Source organism: Electrophorus electricus, chromosome 8, assembly GCF_041902795.1.
Source record: "Electrophorus electricus isolate QZ-2024a chromosome 8, ASM4190279v1, whole genome shotgun sequence".
NCBI lineage: Eukaryota > Metazoa > Chordata > Actinopteri > Gymnotiformes > Gymnotidae > Electrophorus > Electrophorus electricus.
The window spans coordinates 20,950,236-20,973,784 of NC_137504.1; the positions used below are offsets into that span (position 1 = coordinate 20,950,236).

A 23,549-nucleotide genomic window follows, 5' to 3' on the forward strand; every position below is an offset into this window, starting at 1 on the left:
ACAGTTTGTGCACACCCTCTGAAGATATCAGTAGAAGATGCGCCAACCCTGTGTGTTGTGAAGGTCACTTGCTGTGGGGCCTCTATTAAGGAAACATCTTGGAGACCCAGAACATGTAGCCACGTTCCTCAGTTTAACAGACTGCTGGTCAGAGTTACCTTATTTCAGATGGTCAACACCCACAGTGGTAGTTACAGTAAACTAGTAAATAGTGGCATTGTTTGTCTCTTCATTATGTAGCTTGAGTGGAAAACTGTGGAACGTCTTCTTTGCTTCTGTAAATCCATGCCCGCCTAAACAAGTGTAGCTAGAGCATCAGGAACTGCTCCTCATTAACCAACTGGAACTCTGGACAAGTTTCAGGGCCATAAGTGAGTCATAAGTAAAAAAGCAATCTTTTTTTTTTTTTTTTATGTTAATATGGAACATCATGCCCTGTCGTCCCTGGTGAGATACTCGGATACTTCATGAGTACTTTATGTTGTCTCTAGCTGTGCCTCCAAGATCAGCACGTCTTCAACCTTTGAACTCACGTGCTGTGGGCATTAATCATTCTGTGCATTTATGCACGTGTGCGTGCAACTGAAGAATCTGCTATATTACTGCGGCAGTTTGGTCCAGTGGGAGCAAATTGGAATTACAGAGATTTAAATCAGTAGCATGACAGGGAAGAGGCATGTTGGGTACTAACAGGGGCGACCGGTGTAAATGGACTCATGGGGCTACACCCGCCCTATCTTCTGAATAATCGGTCATGTTTTTGTCCACATCGAAGCAGGTAATTTTGGACTTCCATGGCCCTAACAACAGTAGCACCCCCTAAAGGTCATTAAAAAAAATGCAAATTGGCTAATGGTACATTAATATTCCAGTGAAGCGAGGTGATTCTCACTCCGCCTCATTCATTTCTGTGGAGACAGGCTTCGGCTGTGCGGGGAGGATTACGGCGAGCCCATTGCAAACCAAGCGAAGACGTTGTTGAAAAATGTCAACTTTATGTCAAAGGAGAAGTGAGCTGCCCTGGACTGCTGCCAGTCAGCACCACGTGGGGCATCTTGTCATGTCACTGCTGAAATCAGTGTTGTGACAAGATGGAGGAGAGGACTGTCATTGCTGTGTTGCGTTTCATTGTACCTTTCGACACGACTTTGCTGGAAAACAGAGGTGTTTAAAAAAAATCGTAGGTGTTCCTAGACAGATTAGCTTGCTTGCGTAGTGATGTCTCCCCTTTGCTGCAGCGTTGATGTACCAGAGGATGGGCTGATTTGATCTAGACCCAGTCTAGATTCGCACATCCTCTCTGCCAAGTGTGTTTTGACATATCACAAATTCCCACTTGATTAGATGGGGGGGGGGGGTTTCCCCAATGTCTAGCTCCACCTTCCCACTGTACGCGTTAAGTAATATTGAAGCATATAGGCCTCGTGATGGTGATTAAATTATTGTTTCACTGTGATCTTTATCAGTAAGGTAAACTGACATTTTTCTCAGTTTTGTTGACTGGCCACAGACCTGAAATGTCCCTCACATAAATCACAGTTATAGAACATTTTGCACAGAAATCCCTTTGTAGGGTTATATAATTGTAGTCTGTTTCTTTTAAATGATTAATTTGTGTCTACTGCCGTACCCTCTCTCTTTGGCCTAAATGTTGTCCATTGTGCTGCGTATCTTTTTTTGTGCTGACCAAAAATACCGTCACATTACAGCATGTGGTTATTTGCAGCAAGCCAACTTTACGCGTCTGTTTCCTTGTGAGTTTGCACATCTGTTTCCATGTGAGTGTGCGTTTCACAGTTATAACCGAGCAGGGCACAAATGTAATTCTGTTGTGTGGATTACGATTACTGACTGGTGTCAATCACACAAATGTGATTCTACTGGGAGAGTTATTGACTGGTGCTTTATTTTTATGAGCCCTCCCATCCAGTATTATCAGAAGCTGCCAGTGGGTACTGATGGAGGTGAGGTAGAATTGTGTCTGTGTAATACAGTGCATGTCGCATTTGTGCAAACTCTGGCTTTCGAGAAGCCTGAGGTGAGTGGTAATCAGAGCCCTGCTGCTGCCTAACGTCAGTAAGGCGTTCCAGTCTCCATCGCACCAAGCTTTGAACAGGTATTATCAATTATTATGTTGTTTAGAATGAAAAAGTTATCTCGTTATTGACTTTAAACCCTGTTTGTCATCATCCTGGGTCAGTCCTTGAAGATGTACTCGATAGCCTTACATTCGTGTGATGATTTAGCGGAGATTTCTTGCCTGGCTGTGGACATGAGGCAAATCCATGGCCTCACATGATAGCACTCCGTGAGCCACGCAGATTTTGTTGTTGTGTTTGTTTGAAACTTAAAAGCAAACGCAACCCTTTAAATTTTCTGCTCGAGCTCCGGTAATGGCCTGTGGTGCTTTAGCAATTCACGGTCACATGCGCAGAGCGGGCAGTCGGAGTCAGCCCAGACTGGTCCGAGGTCCCCCTGCGGCAGGAATTACAGAAACGGGGGGAACCGCAGTCACGGGAGCTCCCGTTTGGGCCGGCCACGATTGTGCGTGGCAGCCGCGGCGCTCCTCCACGAGTCGCCTGCCACAGAACACCCCCCCCTTCCAGCTCCCAGCGAGCCGGGCGCATGAGCTGCCTCGACCTCCCGTCTGCTGACCGCCTTCAAACATCCCAGCTGCTCGTCTGCAACCAGCACGCTCCTGGAGCTGTTTACCGGACCTCTATTTTATATTGTTTTGCCTTTCCCTCGTGGAGAAAACTGACTTTTGGGCTGAGTGAGCCTGAAGAGCAGACTGGACATAGATAAGGTTGGGTCTCTCAGCATGAGAGCGATCCAGTGATGGCCTTCCAACAGCTGCTGCTGTTTACAGTCCCTGCATGGTAACTGCGTGCTGCGTTGCCGGGACCTTAGACGTACACGCATTCGAAGAGCGTCAGCGGTAGCTATCAGTGCCCCTCGGGCAACAATACATAATATATAGACATACTGGAACCGCATTCGTGCGCGAGCGCACGCGTGTGCGCGAGCGTGTGTGCGTAACGATATAATAAAAAGTGGAGGAAGTCTGTTTTCTCCTTCTGTCACAGAGCGCATCATTATCCACAGGCAGAACCAAAAAAGAAAAGCAAACCGTGGCACCTACACAGTGCGGCACTGGCCTCTGTCTGCATAAAGTATCTGTGGATAGAGCGGCTCTGAGATCAGTTTCAACGCCGGCCCAAACTTCCCAGCTGATCAGCAACCAGCCCTCCCACTCCCCTCATTAGACATGAGTTGATGTTGGATGCCTGGCGGGTAATGAATAATCCTGACTGATGGCCTCTTCTGCTCTCTTTCCACTACGTAACCTTCCTTCATGGCCAGTTCCACAGTAAAACCCGGCAGGACGCCACAGGGATCCACAGCCATTCTGTTCTGATAAAGGTGTGTGTTGGAGCTTGATTTAGCATTTTTATGTGTCAGTAGATTTTAGAATTGTAGATTTTTACGCATCTTTTTTCTGCATCTGTCCAACTTGAGCATTTATTTAATTTTTATCTTTTTGCACTATTTTAATTTAATGTGTTCTCTGCACGAATATTGCCGTGGTTCAGCTCGTTAAGGGGGTGGGGGGGACTCTGAAAGACACGCGGCGCTGCACAGAACGGAAGGAGACGTCTTCATTCTTCATCCCAGCATTTTAAGCTCGGCTGCAGGAACAGCTCCCTGCGTCCTGCGTCAGCGACTCTGCCACGTGGGAAGGGTGAGGAGCTCTACCCGCACCGCCGTCCGATCTGCCAGGCCACTAGCCCAGCCGGCTGGACGCAGACAAATGAGGACGAACGAGGAAGGCCGTAGGCCTGCTCCAGCTGAGAGGCCAATAGTGTTTCTAGAACGTCCGCGCGTATTAGCGCCCTTTGGTCGAAGTCGGTCTCTGACCGGACTGTGATTGGATATACATTACGATTATAAGCGTAAATCCCGCCAGCGGCGTCTCGAACCCGCAACTTCCCCTAGTGCTCCTCAGCGTTGCAGCGCAGAGCCCCAGTGTCCAGCTGCACGGGTCTCCACAGCAGGTGGGTCTTCCCTGCAGTTTTTGCTACACTGCTGGCAGTGCAGTGACGGACCCTGCAGAACCGGGAGCCTGCAGAGAGCCTGTCACATATAGATTAACAGCACCGGGAGTCCTATAGACTCCTGAGCCTTTCCATTCAGACAGCTAAGTGCCCATTTTTAATCCATGGATGATCCCAGCCCAGGGTGTTTGTACCCAAGCCGCATAGCCTCCACCCCCCCCCCACCCCCCGCATCGCCACTTCCAATAAAAGCCACACCCACTATCCGCTTCAAAAAGCCTGGTTCGGAACGATTGCTTGACTGGTTTGATTGCTCGCCGTTTGGCCGGTGTATGTATCACTGAGAGATTTAAAGTAATTCCCCATAATGCATTTAGGGATCATTCCATTCCCTCACTTTATATTGCAGCATACACAGACACATGAACTGCTGTGTACAGGCACGAGCACAGCAGTCTCCAGTGCAACGTCAGCACATCCACCGCCATTCCCGAGGTGCCAATATATATGAACGAGCCTGCTCCATTGGGCTTGTATATAAATAACACGGAGAGTCGCACCGCAAAACCAGAAGCCATGACTAGGCCTCCTCAAGCGAGCCAGCAACACCCACTTGGCGCTTACCACGGACATAGCAGAACTTCCATTCAAATCCTAGACACAGCTCGGAAAAAATGCCCACTGAAATAAGCTAGAGATTGTGTGTGTCTGTGTGTGTGTGTGTGTGTGGCTGTTTTGGAAAGACTAGTTTTCTTGATGAGAGATTCCTGAACGAAGGTTAGAAAGAGGTGAACTGGGGTTAGATGTGAAGAGTGCAAAGTGCAAATGTACATACTTAGCAACTGCCTATGGGACATCCCCCCCCCCCCCCCCCCACACCCGAGGGGAAATAAGGGAATAAAGGAGCCGGAGAGAGAGGGGGTGCTGCACATTGGGGAGACCTCCATCTGCCGGAGAAATCCTTAGAGCTGCCGCACTGAGTACAGAACCGTGTGTGCGTGTGCGTGTGCGTGTGCGTGTGTGCGTGTGCGCGTGCGTGTGCGTGCGTGCGTGTGTGTGTGTGTGTGTGTGCGTGTGCGCGTGCGCGTGCGTGTGCGTGCGCGTGCGTGCGTGCGTGCGTGCGTGTGTGTGTGTGGGGGGGGGTTTAGTAGAGCAAGAGCAACAGTGAGAGGAACCTGAGATTAAATCGACTGAGGTAAAATGAAACCTTTTATCACTTTAGTGAACAACCGATAAAGAAGAATGACAGATTTGGAAACAGACAGTTTTAGAGCCATAATGGCTGCCTCGTGCTGCTCAGGGCTAATACCTCATACTCCGGCCTAAACGGATCCAAGATGTCCCCACAAATGCTTGCCATGTGTATTCCCATCCTGTTTACAGGCATTCCCGATGTCAGCCTGCCTCCCAGCGAGCAAAGGGACAGCTTGTGCGTGCTTCACACATGAGCCTTATGTGATGACCTGCCACTATATATTTGATTTAAACGCTAGCATGTAGTTATGCTCGCGGCTCCCCAGCCGACAGCATGGCCGAGTAAAATATACGGCCGTTGGCTGAAGAGACTTTGCCAACACCCTTCATCGGTGGACACTGATGTTTGATGTGCATGTTGCCAAGGGCTTTAAATATGAGCTTGTTTCATGCTCCATCATGCTATACAAGATTTGATTTATTGATTTATTACCCTTATCTTGTCTTATTCCACTTTCCATTTCTCTGATGAGATCAGTCCGTCTCTGAAACGCACAGGAGACTTTAGTGTACAAGGGACAAAAATACAAATGGTCTGAAAAAAGTTAAGCTCCTCCCCGGCCGGAGAGCGGGACACCCCCGGCCCACGTTGGGGGGTCCATTCTGACTTGCTTAGCACATGTGCGTGTGCATGGGTGCGTGCGAATACCTGAGGTACTCCCGTTTCCTCTAAATCAGACGCCTTTTAGTCTCGCACCGTTATCTCGGATTGCAGCGGATGGGTTATTCAGAGCGTCATGTGCTGGCTCGCTGGGCCGGATGTGGTCATGTGGAAAAGTACCGTTCATTAACACTCTGGGGCTGTGATACGAGAGTGCAGAATATCTTTTACTTTCAGTATTCATCAGCGTCGCCAGGGGACAATACCTGCCATGCTCAAATAAGCTGCTTTTGCTTGTGTTTAAAAATAGAATCATGAGGTAGGGGTGTGTGTGTGTGTGCACACCTACAGTCTTACTTGTGCTGGACAGATGACATTAAAGCCAACACTCTGAGTGACTTGCATTTTGCATATTTCAACATATTTGGTTTTTAAGTCAGGAGTTTATGCGTTAGTGTGAAGGGTCAAGGGTAACTGAGTGCACTGCTGTCCTCAGGCACAAAAAGTCTCTTGTTACTGTTAGTCTCACTCTCTCTCTCTCTCTGACAACTGTATTATATGAAGTTCTAAATCTTATTATCTAGAATAGGGTTGCCATAATCACTCACACTCACTCACTCTCTCTCTCTCTCTCTCTCGTTCTGTGTGTAGTGCATCTCACACGCACACCGTTCACCGAGCTTTGCCTAGGTTTTGCTGACTCTGAGGTTTTCCTGTTTCTTTGCTGGCTGTACTCACTGGCTTTTCTCTCAATTGGAAATAGATTCCAGAAGACTAGTGGCCCATGGTTTATATGGCAGGCCTGCCTCCACTCGAGCCCAATAACAGAGCTGTTCCCCAGAACCTTCCTCCTCCTGGACTCACCGTCCTTCTCATCTCTCTTCTTCCGCCCTCATCGGCGTCCTCCTTCGCGTGTGTAAACGTTTTGCATGTAATAAATGGGCAACAAAGCCAAAGGTTTTTATTAAACCTGCGTTCCGCGCACTGATTCTGGGCCACACGCATCGTTTCTGGTCCACAGCATCTCGGAAGGTGCAGCGGAGCGGTGGGGACGCGCTTGCTTTCGGTTTCGTAATGCTGCCGCTTGTCTGCAGCGGATCTGCTAGGTGTCTGCCATGCGTCTGTCGTGTGTCTGCTCTGCCTTCAAGAGGAAGCGGTGGAGCATCTCAGACGCATGTCGGGCACACGCGTGTGTGTGTGCGTGTGTGCGCGTATGTGTATGTGTGTGCGTGTGTATGTGTGTGCGTGTGTGTGTGTGTGTGTGTGTGTGTGTGTGTGTATGTGTGTGTGTATGTGTGTGTGTATGTGTGTGTGTGTGTGCGTGTGTGTGTGCGTGTGTGCGTGCGTGTGTGCGCGTGTATGTGCGCGTGTGTGCGCGCGTGTGTGCGCGCGCGCGTGTGTGTGTGTGTGTGTGTGTGTGTGTGCGTGTGTGTGTGTGTGAGCAAAAGGGAGGTGCGGGACCTGGTGGTGTTCATTTCTGTCGGTGTCCCATGCGCAGCAGGAGCCTTTCTCAAGGCTGAAGGCAGTGATGTGAGTGGTAACACACCTGCAATAGGCCCTCCCTCCCCTGTCCGCCAGCCCAGTGGTCATTTTTCCATGGCTGAAACCAACCAACAGCAACAGCACAGCACAGTGAATGCCAGCCTGACCGTTTGAAAGGCATTATGGACTTTGCTTTCTGCCAACATCACTGCAGGCATTTGACAGATTTTTTAAAAATTTGATACCGCTAAACTGTCATATGGTTTGTTGTAATGGCAGGAAGCTCCCGAGAAGCAGATAGCTTAGCAACCTTGAAACACAAAGACAAACCACATAACGGTTCTCAGTTCCTTAGGAAGTGACCAGTCAGAAACTCTAAGAATATACAGTCATATAAGCAGTCATACAGGCGGTAATCAAGTGTTTACTTTTGCTGCTTCTGAAATTTCATGTGTTGTGTTTTATGCTAACAGATAGGTGTGAAAAGAAGCCAAGGAGGCTCTCAGATGAAGAGAAAGGCCTGAATGAGATCGTCTCTCTCCGGCGAGGCCTACTAGAGTTGAGGATGTGTTATTGCAGCAGTTCTAAAGATGCAAAAATGCTTCCCAGAAAATATCAGAACCCACCCTGTAGGATTAGGTTTTTCTGTTGAGGGGATGTTGTCTAACCTTTGTCCTCAAAAGAGTGATCATCTGGTTCACGTCTCTGCCCCTCATGTTCTGTTCAAACGGACATTTATTGAGTCATAATGGTGTTTTTTTCTCCAGGTTCCACCGAACATTCTGGTGTAAATCCAAAATTGGGCTTCTGTGTTGTAAACCTGCTTGCTTTGTTTATTTCTCTGACTGCACTCATCTGCGCTGATTACCGACCCCACTGGGAGGACTGGAAATCAAAACAATCCAGCACAGATTGGGTCAGCCCCCGGCTCACGAGCTGCAGCCCCACGGACATGGCACTAGCCTCCACACAGTCCATCTCATCAGAAAGCATTCGAACAGACACCTAGAAAACACAGGCGTACGCGCAAAGGAAGCTCATGTGTCGGGGCTGTGGTGTGCTCTCCACGCGTAACTCGAGCTGACGGGAACAAAGCTGCTCAAATGTAGCTGAAGTCAAGTTGCTCTGTTGTACTTCCCTGTTGTATGGAGTGGGTGTGGCCTGGGCTGTGTCCCACTTTAGCGTGGCATGTCACCATCCACTCCTCTCGGGGCCTTAGCAGAAGAACCTTTTTATCGAGAAATCTCGCTAATCGACAAGCTTTAGAAGCAGCGCGGCTGCCTTCACCACGGATCAGTAAGACCCCTTCAACCTTCATTAAAAGAATCCTTTAAGGGATGTGCTCGTCGCTGTGGAAAGCACCTCCACATGAAAGAATGATTTATTTCTGCCAAATAATGCTCTCATTCACTGAAGAGGACCATTTCAAACCTTCTTGACTCTTCACACCAGCAACTGACAAGCAAATTTCTGACCTGTTTTAATGTTTGTTTGTTTGTTGTACCATTAACCTTGGGCCACCTAAGACCAGCAGCGCCAGCCACAGTAGAGCGGTTGTGCTCAGTAGTGGTGTTCCGCAGTCAGGTCTTCACCCGGGCGTGACTGTGCTCACCTGCAGCGACATGGACATTGTGGCCGTCGATCCGGACCCGCCCGAAAAACGCGCTGCACCAAGACTCTTTCATATCAATCCTCTCCTCACCCATGAGTCCCAGTCCTGCCCCAGAGAGGTCAGCTGACCTCCTGGGCAGAGAGAACCCCGCTGATGAGCTCGCCATGCCTCTGACACGCTGTATCTGTCACACCCACATATTATGTTGTGGCAGGAGAAATAGATCATTTTGGCAGGGGTTTTCAAGAGTCTTTTCTGCATCTTTTTATATATATATATATATATATATATATATATATATATATAAAAAGTTCAGAGCTTGATCATTTGGTTGTTGAACACCAGCCTTTATCTATGGTTAGCTCAGAGGAAAGTAACACTGTGTGTACATAAGCCCACTTTGATCAAGGTTAATGCAGTGGCCCAAAAGTGGGCTTATATACTACCTCTCTAAAACAAAGTAATTAGGCTCATTCCATACATAAATCTAGGAGTCATCCATCTTAGATTTCTAGCAGAGGAATTCAATCATAGTACCTTAATCCTCCTTTTTTTTAGCCAGAATGTATCTCATTTTATGGTTTGTGCATGTTGTGGCATGCATCTCTGCTAGCTCTCCGTGCATACAAGTGGCTCAGGCTTGTCAACACACTCCTTTAAGCGCACGGGCGGCTGCGTCTCCGCGAGCGGCAGCATCGCCATGGCTGCGTGACAGGATACCTAGTTGCGCGACTGCTCGCCGGGTCCCGCACGTGCGTCAGGGGCAAGTGCCTTTTGGAGTGCCGTAATGAATCTTTTTACCGTCAAACGCCTCCGGCAATCCATCCTCATTCCCCCTGCTGCTCGGCTGGCTTCTCCCAGACTCCCTGATGGCATCAGGAAGCGCGAGGGGGAGAGCAGAGAGCGGCCGGAGAGAGAACGGGCTTGGCCGTCGGCAGCTGGCCGCGCTCGTCTGTCCCGACCTCGGCCTGATTCCGGCTCAGCCTGTCTGCCTGCGGACGCACCGCCGCACCTACTGCCAGTAGATCCGGGCTGCTCTCCTGTCGGCCAGCCGGCTCGGGATGTCGGTTCACATTCAGGCCAGGATGGGAGGGAGTGGTGGACCCTTCTGCTCTGTTCTGGAGGGGTTTTTTGATGAAGTTTTACCGTAGCGTTTGCTGCCGATTCTGCCAAGAGTTGGCAAGAGGCTAAGGTGTTGCCACAAGGGAAGCCCTGTCCTTTATTAACCTTCTGACTCTCATAGCATTTCATTCGTATCCCTGTTGCTCTTATGACTGTTTGCTTGTCTCTCTCTCGCTCGTAGATGAGGTTAGCAGTCAGTGTATTCCACAGGGATATGGTTCTAGCCTGTGCTGGAGTTCCCTCAGCTCTTCCTTCTGTGACTGTTCACACTTTTACACGCACATATACACACACAATAGTTAGATCCGACAAAATAAACCTTTTGGCATGTGCATTTTCCCAATGTGTGAACGCCAGTAGCGTGTTAAAGTCTGGATACCATGGTATGGTATGGTGCCAATTGTACTGAATACACACACACACTTGAGATAGATGTAGTAGCCTTCTCTGGGAATTTAGTCAAGCGAGTGTCAGCTTCCCAACATAGACACTAAAACCACACTTCTGTGGGAGTGGAGAGAATTCCTAAGGACATGCACTCCCTCTCAGGTTCAGGTTGGGCCTGCGATTGTAAAACTCCTCTCTCTATGTGAATATGTGTGAGTGTGTGTGTGTGGGGGGGGGGGGGGGGTGTTGATATGAAGCCTTGACACCAACTTATCAACGTCTCTGCTATCACAGTGTTTGGGGGTGTACAAGGTAAGGATATCCTTTGCTTTCTCTCTTTTTTCCTCTTCATTTTTGGCAGTCGCGCAACCCAGATGTTTGCTGTCCTTGCCTCTAATCCTTTAATCAAGGTCTACCGCAAAGCCCCTAATGTGTATATTTTCACTCTCTCCAGCCTCTCCCTCCCTCCCTGCCTCACAGCCTCGACTTTTGCTGATACATTCCCTCCGAGCTTCAAACGCTCTCCTTATTGACTGCCCGTGTGACCGCAACCCCCCCCCCCCCCCCCCACCCCTGGCCACGTCCTCCAGGCCGACATTTAGCCCACGGCCCACGCCTGCCCCAGTGGCCTGTTGGGAACGACCAGACCTCTGGACAAACAGGCCCTGCTTAGATATCATCTGAAAAGGCCTCATTCACACCAGGCGAGCATAGACGAAGACCCATTAATGTCCATCCTCCCAGAGGGGCCTGGCACGACAGGCCACCCTCTGTGCTTGCTGACAAGACTTTTGTCATCACTGGACTACCGACGGCCGGCCGGACGCTTCCATTGTGCTCACGCTATGTCCCGGTTCCAGTCAGATGAAATCATAAGTCATGATGTTTTGTAGCCATTCTTCTCTGCGTTGCACGGCACTCGTGAAACACTCGGGCTCTTTTTATTCTCAAACTCCGTGACATTCCATTTGGGCCAGAGGGAGTGCACACAGAGAGGAGGCCAACAGACACGCTGGGCTACGTGGGACATCGACAGACTTTTATGATCATTGATTGGGTTCTCACATTCATTTTTGAAAGTCATTTCCTTTCTGCAAGTAAAGCACATCTGGCATTTCATCCTTCCTCTGCAATGGCACAACTCCTGAAATGTTTACAAAACCGGTGTGGAACATAATGCCAGATCCCAGTGTGGATTGGATTTTAAAATTTAAAAAGATTTTGTTCTTTGCTTGCCATGTTTTAATCGTGCTGCCTTGTTCACATTTCTCCTCCGCGTGGGCGAAAAAGGATCAGTTGTTCTGTGTATGGGTGGCACCAAAACAAGCCTGCAGTCCCATTAGAGATCAGGCCTCCTTTTGTTTGGGAGAATTCAAATAACCCTTTGATCTAACCACTGACATTTTGTACCATTGCAGGTGGTCAATATTAGGGGTTGAATTTGGTATTATTAAAGTAAAACCGAAATGCTATTGCGTTTCTGTGACCAAGGCAACTTAAATTAACTTTGGAGTTACTGAAGTCTTCACCCTCTTCCAACCCCCCCTAACCCCTCATTGTCTCATTATATACCCCCCCACTGTCTAATTACATACTTGAATAGTTGATATTATGGCAGCATTAAATGGGATTTGACTAGTTCATTATTCGGATGATATTCAGACACTTGGCCAGGTGTTGGCCTGTCAGGGGGAAGATCCCGGGGGCCTAGTCTCACTCCGTACAGCATGATTAAAGAGCTCTGCATGGAGAGTCGCCTGTGGAAGAGCAGACCTCTAGTGCGGTTCAGAAATCAGCTTCATTTCTCTTTCTCTCTGTAGTGCTCCCAGAAGAGTTGATCTTACTGCTGATTGCATTGTTTCCTTTCTAAGTAGTGATCCCTAGAGGTTAATCCTTTGTTTAAACACAAGCTGCCTGAGCCATTTTTATATTATTGGAAAAATTGCTATCTGCAGATTAATTAACAGACAGTGGGTTTGACCTTGATTTGACCTTTGGTGCCAAGACGACGCATGAACTCATTACGGATAACCAGTCACTGGTGTAACTCTGAACAGGTTGCCTTTTTTTTGCACTGGTTATTTTTTTCTGCTGAAGAATTATTCTGTAACATTAAATATTAGCACACTTTTTAAGATTTTGATGCCTCCTTAGATGCCATCACCGTGAGAGCTGAGTCGGTATTGGACCTCTGTTCGGTACGGCCAGATAGACCAGCTGTGATTGCTACCGAGCTCTGACTGTGTACTGAAAGAGCTGCCAAGCTGCTCCAAGCTGCAATCTGTAGCCAAATGGAAAAATGTCGTAGTAACGGCGGATGCTGCAAGCCGCTGGTAACGTAAATCGCTGTTCCACTCGAGAATGCTGTGCGGAGTCCTGGAGACATAACAACTGCCACGTCACTCCTGCAAACAGTCGCTTCTGCTTATTTTGGACCCGTCTGACTTCCTTTGGAACTCTGTGATGTCAGGGGGGTTTCGTGCACACGTTCCCGGCGGCGTGCCTCGGAATCTGGCGGGCCGCGCTCCAGCTGAAGCTGAAACGGCAGATCTCATTATCGCCAGGCACAGCAGTCAGCGGGACTCTCCGTCTGGAGGACCACGTTAAAGCTCGAGCTTCCCAGTTTAGAATCACTGCTGCTTTTTCTTCTGTGTTTGGTTTTGTCATTCTTGGGTTCAAAATGGTCTCTTTCCTTGTCTGTAAGCACGATTTGCTACAAGAGGGGTTAGTGAAGGATGCCACAGCTTTTAATCGAAATGCAAGCGAAATACAACTGGACGCTTACCAAATGCACTGTGAATATTTATATGCGAAGTGTTTTGGGTTTTGTTTTGTTTTTTTGGTATTGAGTTAAAATTATGATTGTCTCTTCTATTAGGTCCTCAGCAAATTACTCTCCACTTTTAAAAGCCATTTCATGAGGCAGAATTTAAGCTGTTGACACTCTATTATCTTGAGCACTGAAGCTTTATTTTTCCCTACCTTTTTATGACATGAAGCAGGACCTGACAGAACTCGAGCTAGTTGCCTAAAGGCTGACAGAATGAGCGTCTAATTCTGATTTCACCCGCCTCCTTGCCCCCTGAAGCTCCACCGTGGCGCAGAATCCACCGTCCCACAGTTCATCTCAGGCTGTGGGCCATTTTGTCGCCACCGTGTCATTAGCGATGCAAAGCAATATTCCGACTTTCATCTCAGGTGAATTAAACATTTAAACAAAGATTCCAGTGAGCTCAACCTCAGGCACGAATGAATATTACAATGAAGTCTGAATGAAAAAATGTATTGAGTTTCACAGGTGGGTGGGGAGGGGGGGGCCACTCAAAAGCTTCCTGTCTTAAAAAATAAAAGTGTACTTTGTCATAAGACTTATGTGCTCTTTGTGAACTACGACACTTTAAGGCCTTTTCACATGTGCCATTAACGGAGGACCGTTAGGCCTAATTACTCGGTTGTAGACTCTAATGTGAACACTCTCGTAACCCCACGGGCCTCTCGTGCGGGGTGGGATAAGATCCCAGTCTCTGTGAGTGCCTGCGAGTGTGTGTGTGTGTGTGTGTTTGAGTGAACGCACGTGCACCCGGGCGTCTGGGTCACCGGTGGCGACCCACCGTGGTATCATCTGCAGCGTCTCTCTGTGCCAAGCAACAGATGGTCCTCCAACCTCGCAGTGACCCACACCTGCCATGCGCCCTCCGCCCTGTGCCCTGCGCCCTTCGTGCCGCTCCTCACATGGGCACCTAGGCCCTCATTTCTCCAGCTCCACCCGTGACACAGAGAGTCAGTAGCGCTGCTCTGCTGGACTGCTGTTACCGTTCTGTGGTCGCTCTGCGTTTTGTACCTCGGGGCTCGGACCTCTCTGCCTCTTGCATTTCACTAAGGACACGTTAAGGATACATGTAAAGCATCAAGGTGTAAAGTCTTAAAGTGTCATGAATCACGCGTATGGGTGTTTCCTCTCTGCCCACAGCTCATGGAGTCGGGGAGGTAGCGTCTTCCCCCGAGTCTGAGCAGCTGCATGGATTTTAAGCATGTAAGAAAATCACCCCAGTATTTGGTTTGTTTTTGTTCTTTTTTAGATTAAACACTATTCTCTTTTTTTATCCACATAGAAAGGTTAGGGGGTTCAGGTGATTTTCACAACATAGTAATACATTTTTGGCCACAAGGTGAGCTATTGATAAATGTAAGCGTTGTCCTTTTTTTTTTTTTTGTAATATATACATCATCTAACAGTGTGAACCTTGGAGACTGAGGTATATTTACACTGGAGACAGCTGTGATCATTTCCAAGACCATTTTCCAATACCAATAGCATATTTAACAAAATTCCAATTTCTGCCTTGCATCTGGGGCAATACACCAAACAGATCATCATCAATTATAGGATCAAATTTGTGAAATTTTCCCAATTTGGAATTTAGATTGCTGTATACATAGGAGACAAGAGCTTTACAGCCTTGCATTTTATTATACCATGTAGGGAGAGAGAGAGGATATGCAGTAGCTGGCCACTTTGCACCTGCCAGTACTGAGAAAACGTGTATCAGGGAGCAGGAACCTTTCCCATAGCGGTTCAGAGGACATCAGTACACCTTCCTTGTTTAGATGACTAAAGGTCCCTTTGTACACCGGTGCCGTGCTATTCCATCTCTAAGCACTGACGGTAAGGACGGAGTTATAAAGTGGATTCGGGCTATAGAAAGTGCACAGTTACATTTCTTCCTGATATCCGTCCAGCGTTTACAGGAAAATTTAACAAGTGGATCGGAAATTGTTCGCTGTATATGATTCATGGTAAATGGCTTGGCCACTAAAGGAGCATCACCGATGCGGAGCTCCTCAGTCTGCCGCCATATGAGATATGCTTGCAATGACCACAATGCCCTGGCTGGATATGCACAGTCAAATAAATATATCCTTTATAGTATGGACTAAACAAAGTTTAAACTTAACTCTTTCTTTCATTCCACACAAGTCTGTCTACTGCTCTGTTGACTTCTCTGAAGACATACAGGTGCATATAACAAATATTTTGTAAGTGCTAGTAAAAATGTAGCATGTTACATACACATGTTCCAGGCGAGCCCAATGTGCAGGTAGGGGATGGGGATGGGTCAGGGGCATTTATATAGATGTGTTCTGTGTGTGTGTGTGTGTGTGTGTGTGTGTGTGTGTGTGTGTGTGTGTGTGTGTGTGTGTGTGTGTGTGTGTAGTGTGCCTCACAGAATGTGTGTCATGAGGTTTAGCTGTTCGTGTGGCCTATTGATCATTAGATATTTGCAAGCCGAGATAGATGAAAAACTTAATAGCATTCCCAGAGAAGGGAGGGTTGCTTACACACCCGGAGGCAAGCAGCCCTTGCTTCTGCCTGAAAGACTGATGAGCGGCCTGATCGATCATCCGGAGATCTGTTTCCTCGCTCCTGGCCCTCTCCTGGATAGTCTCCCTCCCCTCAAGGCCCTCTTCTGGACACTTTCACCCCACTCCAGACCCTCTCCTGGACAGCACACTCTCTCCCCACTCCAGATCCTCTCCTGGACAGCACACTCTCTCCCCACTCCAGACCCTCTCCTGGACAGCACACTCTCTCCCCACTCTAGACCCTCTCCTGGACAGCACACTCTCTCCCCACTCTAGACCCTCTCCTGGACAGCACACTCTCTCCCAACTCCAGACCCTCTCCTGGACAGCACACTCTCTCCCCACTCCAGACCCTCTCCTGGACAGCACACTCTCTCCCAACTCCAGACCCTCTCCTGGACAGCACACTCTCTCCCCACTCTAGACCCTCTCCTGGACAGCACACTCTCTCCCCACTCCAGACCCTCTCCTGGACAGCACACTCTCTCCCCACTCCAGACCCTCTCCTGGACAGCACACTCTCTCCCCACTCTAGACCCTCTCCTGGACAGCACACTCTCTCCCCACTCCATAGGCTATGGCCCATGCCCATAGCCTGACGGGGCCAGACACACTGACCAAAAGCAGAGTGTTTGCCCTGCCTCCATTGCTTACCAGGAGAACTGCCGCCATCCATCACCAGAGAGTCTGCACCCTTCAGCCCCCGTTCAGATGACCTCACTGCCCTGTCCCGAAAGACCAGCACATCCTTCTCCTTGTTGTGGCGAAACAAATAGCTCGGTGTTTCACTTCAGGACCTTGCGGCACACATTGCAGACTCTGTTTGGGTGGAGGTGGTGGTGGAGGCTGATTATTGATTTGGAAAGGGGAAGCTCATTCCCAGATCACTGCACACACACACACACACACACACACACACACACACACTCACTTGCGATCTTTCTCCCCCCACCCCCCACGTGTCCCTCTGTGTCTCTCCCTCTCTCTCTCGGCGCTCTCTGTCCTCACTCATGCCAGCTTTGGTATGTAGGCGGAAGGCGCTGTTCACTCTCTTCAGCTCTGCTCTCAGCACATAGCCTCTTTGTCTACTGTGTCCACTGCGTCCCTACACCCAGCAAGCATTTCCCCCTAGCACCATTTCTGCAGCACTTTTTCTCTCTACAGTGTCAAGCGAGGTGTCGTTATACTTCTAGAACAGTCCTCAGCTGTGACTGCTTGGCGCCTGGGATTTTCAAAAATATGTGGCACAATGTGGCAAGGAGTGTGTGTGTGTGCATCTTCTACTCCCAGAATGACTGAGTGGTGCTTCTCGAGAATGCCAACAAACATAGAGGCAGGATTGAAATGCTGGTTTAGCAATCCCCTCTAGCCCAAGCACTTTAATTAATTATCATAATGCTGTAATTTTCAGTATAGAAAAGCACAATATGCATCAGTCAGCCTCAGTAAAAATGGCCTGCAATAATGCATCATAATACAAACTAGCCTCATTTCGCTAAAGCACAGATAAGGTCTCTGCGCCGTCCTTCAAAAGTCTCTGCTTTTCGGGAACTGGCCTCAGGTTAGCTGAGAATGTACAGGCTGGTTTGTATTGATCACTGTGGCTTTGTGGCTTAAGCCTCAGGTGCATATGACCCTCTCTCAGTCCTCCAGTAGGCTGCATATGTAAAGCAGTGCCTGATATTCGCCATGAGCTCAGCGAGCTGCATTTCCACGAGTCCTTCAGAAGTGCTCGTCACAGAAGGTAATGTAGCGCTGTGGAGCTCGGGCCACAGCAGCTAAGAGTTGGAGTGCTTCTGTTGCTTTTCTCAGTCCATCCCAAAGACAGCGCCCCGCCCACAAAACAACCAGACGCATACGTGTTCATCGGTAAGTCTTAACTGTGTTGCAGCACATCTCATGCTGTTATCGTGCCGAAAGAGTTTTGCAAGTGAATCTTCGAGGCATGGTTTGGACACCTTACCTGTGTCTTTCCCCCCAGCTCACAAGATATAGGTTTTTGGTTTTTTTGTCTCTTAAATTTGGAAAACAAAACAATTCTTTTAAACAATGTTTTTTCACATTTATTTTATTAATAAGTTATACAGAGTGGTTTACATGTGCAAAAAAACTGTTACTACACAGATACAGAAATGTTCATTTCTTGGGGTGCCTAACACTTTTCTTATACTTTAGATATTATACTTTATACTTTTCAATACTTTAGATTCCATTGCTATGTTTTCACCACAGTGCTTTCAGTAACCCGGACAGCTAATATTTGTTCACAGTATGTATTTCACAGATATGCCACACTGCCCTTTCTGCCTCTGTTTGTAAGGCCAATATAGCTGAGACGTGCTCAAGCATCCAGAGCACTCAGCACTGCTCTGGTCACCCTGGCCACCCACCACCATGTCCCGGCACATGAGAATCGGAAAATGCAACACGACTTCCTTTGTGATGTGCGGGGCTGAAGAACTCATTCGTTTGAAGAACTAATTTGTCGTCTCACTGGGAAGCAGCGACTACGCGGCTGTCGGTTTTTGGACTGATGTCGTGCTGGCGAACTCCTGAGGCCTTCGGTTCACTGATGAACGGCCAAGCGCGAGCCATCCAGCAGCAGCGCGGTGCGCGGGCGATCCACAGCCATGCTGCGGCCCGTTGCTCTCTCCCTGTGGCCTGTCCCTAAGACGGGGGCCAGGGCATGGCAGATGAGCCTGCCGTGGGGGTTAGTCATCGGGGGGAGGCTGACGTGGGCGCCCGTTCCCTGGCAGCCCTTCCTTCTGGGCAAAAGGGGTTTTGCCTGGAAAGACCTGAACCCGATTTGAAATGCCTGGGACAGTGTGTCCTTCATATAAATCACTTGGACCTGTCAATCTGTGCCTGTGATTCCATCAGTTAAATAGCCAATGCATCAACACAACACACTGAGGCGTTGCCCTATCAAGGCTATGATCTGTTTATGCATTCGCTCGTTTATCTCTGTTTATTCATCATAAGAACATTTCCAAAATGGCATTATGTGTAGATCCTAACCTAAGTAGCCCACACAAATGAGCTGTGTTTGTTTTGAACACTGCATCCTTCTGGATCTGAACAGAAGGATCTTAGGGAATGTCTCGAGATTGGGCTCTATAAATCTGGGCTCTACAAGATTAAGGGGGATGTGAGTCTGTGTCCTTCTTGACTGAAATCAACAGTAGGAAGCATCCATAAATGTGACAAGCAGACCTATTTTGACCAGTTCCATCGGGTGTCATCTTTAAAAGAGTTGCCTGTTCAACTTCAGAATGTGTTTTTCCTGTGGCAATAAGAGCAAGAAGCAAACCTGCGCAGTATTTAAGCCGAATTGTTTTCTGAGAAGCTTCACGTTTTCCTGCAGACATGTTCACGACGGTGAAACGCTCGCAGGTAAACAAAGCAGTCCTGACGTGAAATTTTTTAGTTTTACAGGAGTTAGCCTCCCTCCATCCACATGTGCTGTGGCGCCTTCAGCTCCGACCTAGCCAGGCTGTTTTTAGTTTTCGTTCCTATCTTCATGTGCAGCAATTGTTGCCGTGGCGATTATAGCAGACTCTTGCTGAATCCCTCTAATCATACTAGGGGCAGCTGCTTGTTATCCTAGGTGGTGTTGTCATGGAAACATGGATCCCCCTCTCCTCATCCGCAGGGCTTTTTGAGGGTAGTGTGGTAATCTTAACAGTTTTTTGGGGGCAGCTCAGTAAAAGCTTATGACTAGAAAAGCTATTGCTGAACAGTCCACATGCATTAAAGTGGTTCGTACAGAGTGGCTTCAGCTCCTGCAGAGCTATATACAGTCCACATGGATGATAGCACACAGCCATATCTGTCTATTTGTCTATCCCCCCCCCCTTCTCTCCTTCTCTCTCTCTCTCTCTCTCCCTTACCTTCTCTTTGCCCTCTGACTATGAGACTAAGTGATGCTGGAGATATAGAGGATCATGGTGTCAGCACCGCCCTCTCAAACACGCTGGAGTGGAGCCGCGGCGCTCGGCCTCGCCGTGAAGAGAGTCCATCCGTCCAGCCTCCCCCCCGGCTCGTTAGAAATTCTGCTAATTTCTCACACCTCTTTCATTGGATTCTGCAGAATTCCCCAATGGACATAACTGAGTTAAGATGATAAGTCTAAATAAGTAAATGGAAGTTTACAATGAAATCAGTTTTGTCTTCAGGTTTTAATTCAGATATTAGAGAGTTATTCATTGAGCAGAGCATGATGTTCAAAATACACACTGATACACTGAGTCAGTAAGATGAGTCTCCGCCTCAGGTACAGAATGAGCTGTGACTGGGACCTTTGTGGTTCTGCGTGCATGTATTTATATATTTATATGTGCATACATGTGTGTTTGCAATGCAGCTCTCCCCAGCTCCTGGTCCTGACTATTTGTCTAGCGGGTGGTGTGTGTGTGTGTGTGTGTGTGTGTGTGTGTGTGTGTGTGTGTGTGTGTGTGTGTGCTGACTGGCCTTTCAGATTTGCTTGGTTTATCTCCTTAGTTTTTTTAGTGAGCCTCTGCTTCCACAATAATATATCATTAGGATGAAAGCCTTTCAAGGTTATTATCACAGAAACGGCAGTCGGCAGGCCAATTCCAGCAAGCCGCCAGCGGATGGCGATGATGGTAGCTGCAGGGGGTACATTCTGTTAGCTGAATTACAGTTAGTTAGATGTGTTTCTGTGTATGTGGCTGCTTGTGGTGTGTGTCTGTGGAGGGGTGTAAAGAATAATTGCAAATATTCCACATATTTTTGTGAGCATCAATGGCCTTACGGGAAATATGCCACTACTGCCTCAGCTTTAATCAAAAGGTTGCTCATTTTTGCTGGGTGATTCTGTGCCTTGAGCCACTGCTTTACACAAGGACTCTGTAACAGTCTCCACTGAGGCTACAAGGTTTTGCTGTCTCTTAACATCCCCACTACACGTATACATGCGCACACACACACACACACATACACACACGCACGCACGCACCCCCACACACACACCCACACACACACATACACATATACATGTACAAGCAAGTACATCCTTTTATATATATATATATATATATATATATATATATATATGTATATATGTGTATATGTGTGTATATATATATATATGTGTATATATATATAGTGTATTAAAAGGAATAACCATAGCACACAGTCAGGTATGGATTTTTAAATACAGAGAAATCTCAAAAGATTGTTTTTTTTCCTTCTGTGAGAGACTCTTTCAGAGAGTTAAACAGAGCAAAAAAGTGAACCACAGCAATCGAAGAGATGGCCCAACACGGCTTAAGCTTGTTAATAAGTAGAATTAAAATGCATTTCTCCTACTGAAACAATACATTTCCTCTTAAAGGATGAAAGACGAAATTGATGGAGGGTGTCCTCGTGCTGTTCTCGGTGTGGAGCGTGGTCACTCACAACAGCTCCGGCTGGATAACCAGATAGGACATTCTTCTCCCTACCCTCCAAGCAAGATGGAATTCTCTTTCCTTATTAGGAGGCAGGGAGAAAAAAAAATCAATCATTTGGGGACGGGCAGGTTGGAAGCCACAGCCGTTTAATGCTCGAGTTCATGGACGGCGCAGTCTGCTGAAAGCTTCCCTGTCCTAGGACCAGGCTTCCTTTGGTGCACTGACGCCTTAGCCACTGCAGGGGAAATGCTGAACTGATCTCCGCTCAGTGCAAAAGGGTTCATAAAATCAAATCAGTTCAAATAAATACAAAAATACAAGCGTTATGGTGCAATCGGTTTGAAAGCCTCGTTTTTTTTTCGTCATTCATTTTTTTGCCTGATTTTATTTCTCTTAAACTCTTTTGGGGCGTGCGAGCAGATGTGCTGTGAGAGTGGATGTTAAAGAGCCGCCGTACGCTTGCTTAATAGCCTTAAGAGCCATTAGCAGCTCGTCAGAACCTAAACGGCTCCGCTGGCTTGCCGTACCGGTTTTGGGTAGTTAGGGGTGAGATCAGAGTGCTTTATCGTACCACATGCGTACAGCAGTGTACCACAAAAAGACTCTCGTCTCGTCTCAGGAGTTGCCTCCTGGGAAAATGATTTGTTTTGTTTATGAAGTGTGGAAACGTGTTTGTGTGTGTGCCTTGTTCGTCTTGGTGTTTACATGTTTACTGGAGTGTGCGCTAATTGGCCTGTCCCCCGTCTGTATTTTTCTGCGTGTCCTGCACTGCAGCTCGGGGGTGTGTGCGTGTAAAGTGGGAGTGTTTGGAGACAGGTGTGATGACTGCCATCCAGGCTTCTACCACTTCAGCAGCGCAGGGTGTCAGCTATGCCAGTGCAACAATCACACCAGCCACTGCGACACACAGTCAGGTGAGTGTGTATGCGTGCACACACACGCTCGCTCTCTTTCACTCTCTTGCTCTCTCTCTCTCTCACTCACACACACCACACACACACTGGACATTATGCTTTCTTTGCCAAACGTTGATTACAGAAAACCTGAAGAGGGAAACCATACAGGGTTGGGGGTTGTGCCGCTAACCCTCTGCACGTTGCCCCAGGCTGCCAGTGGACATTGACTGATCAGTAGTTCTAGAGACCCTTCTCTGGAAGGATACACTGATCCTTCCGCGGTGCTGTACAAGAGCTGAGCTTGGCTTGGACCTGTGGGTGAATGCAGTGTTTGCACTCTGACAGCCTCCAGTCTGTTACATCCAGCCACTGGCCCAATGTCTGCGCCTCATTCACTCTGGGAATCCGTGCTATTTGACTGTCCTCCACAGAGATTTGAGCTCATATTGAAGATTAATCGAATCGTGTTCGCACCTCACCCCCACCCCCGTCTCCCTTACTCTACCAGTCTAGCAGCTCCCTCTGAGCACTCACACACACACACACACACACACACACGCGCGCGCACACGTGCGCGCGCACGCGCGCTAATCCATTCAGCAGGACTCACGACCAGCGCCAACAAATGCGCCCACCCACATTACTGCATCTGCGTTCGTCCAGGCGTGTGCTGCGAACCAGAGGGCTTGAGCACAGTGCAGATCCTGCACAGCATGGAGAACGATGAGATAAGAGAACACTGTCCACTTTCTCTTACACGAGCCAAAACAATCACCAATACATAAACGACTAAAACCGACATTTTCATTTGTGCACTTCCCATCATTCTCTCGCGTACATATCTATCGGCGTCTTCCCTGTGGACCTGGAGCTGCTCGTGAAGCACAGCCTGCCCTGCAGGTTTGTAGTAGAGGCCGAAAGGAGAGTGCAGTCTCTGGGTTTTACTGAACACACCGCAGTCAGCCGGAGTCTTTCCGGCTTTCTCGCCGTCTTTGTCTGTCTGTCTCTGTGGCTGGCTGAAAAACTTTGACTCTCTCTCTCTCACTCTGCCTGTCTTTCTGTCTTTAACTTTGTATCTTTTCTCTCTGTCTCACTTTCTTCTCTTTCACTGTCTTTCTCCTTCTTGCTGTCTCATCTTGTGCTCGCCCTCTCTCCCTCTCCCCCTCTCCCTCTCTCTTGCTCTTCCTATTGAGCCCTTACTATAAAACCTCTTAAAATGAACCTCCTTTGAAAAGCTAACGTGTGAATAAAGAAATTTCAGGGTCCCATTCCCATTAATATAGATGAGATATTTCAAGCCCCTCTAGAAGGGGTACTTGGAAAAAGACATCGTGGAGGTTAGGGATTAACTGGCCACTTTCT

The 23,549-nt window shown here is 48.1% G+C and overlaps 1 protein-coding gene across 1 annotated transcript in view; it reads left to right on the top strand.

The window, feature by feature from the left end:
* Positions 1 to 23,549, top strand: part of LOC113590935 (multiple epidermal growth factor-like domains protein 9) — a 49,377-nt gene that overhangs the window by 10,868 nt on the left and 14,960 nt on the right. The window contains exon 3 of the mRNA XM_035527369.2: positions 22,066 to 22,205. Coding sequence (XP_035383262.1) covers positions 22,066 to 22,205 — 140 coding nt within the window. The remainder of the gene's footprint in view (positions 1 to 22,065; positions 22,206 to 23,549) is intronic.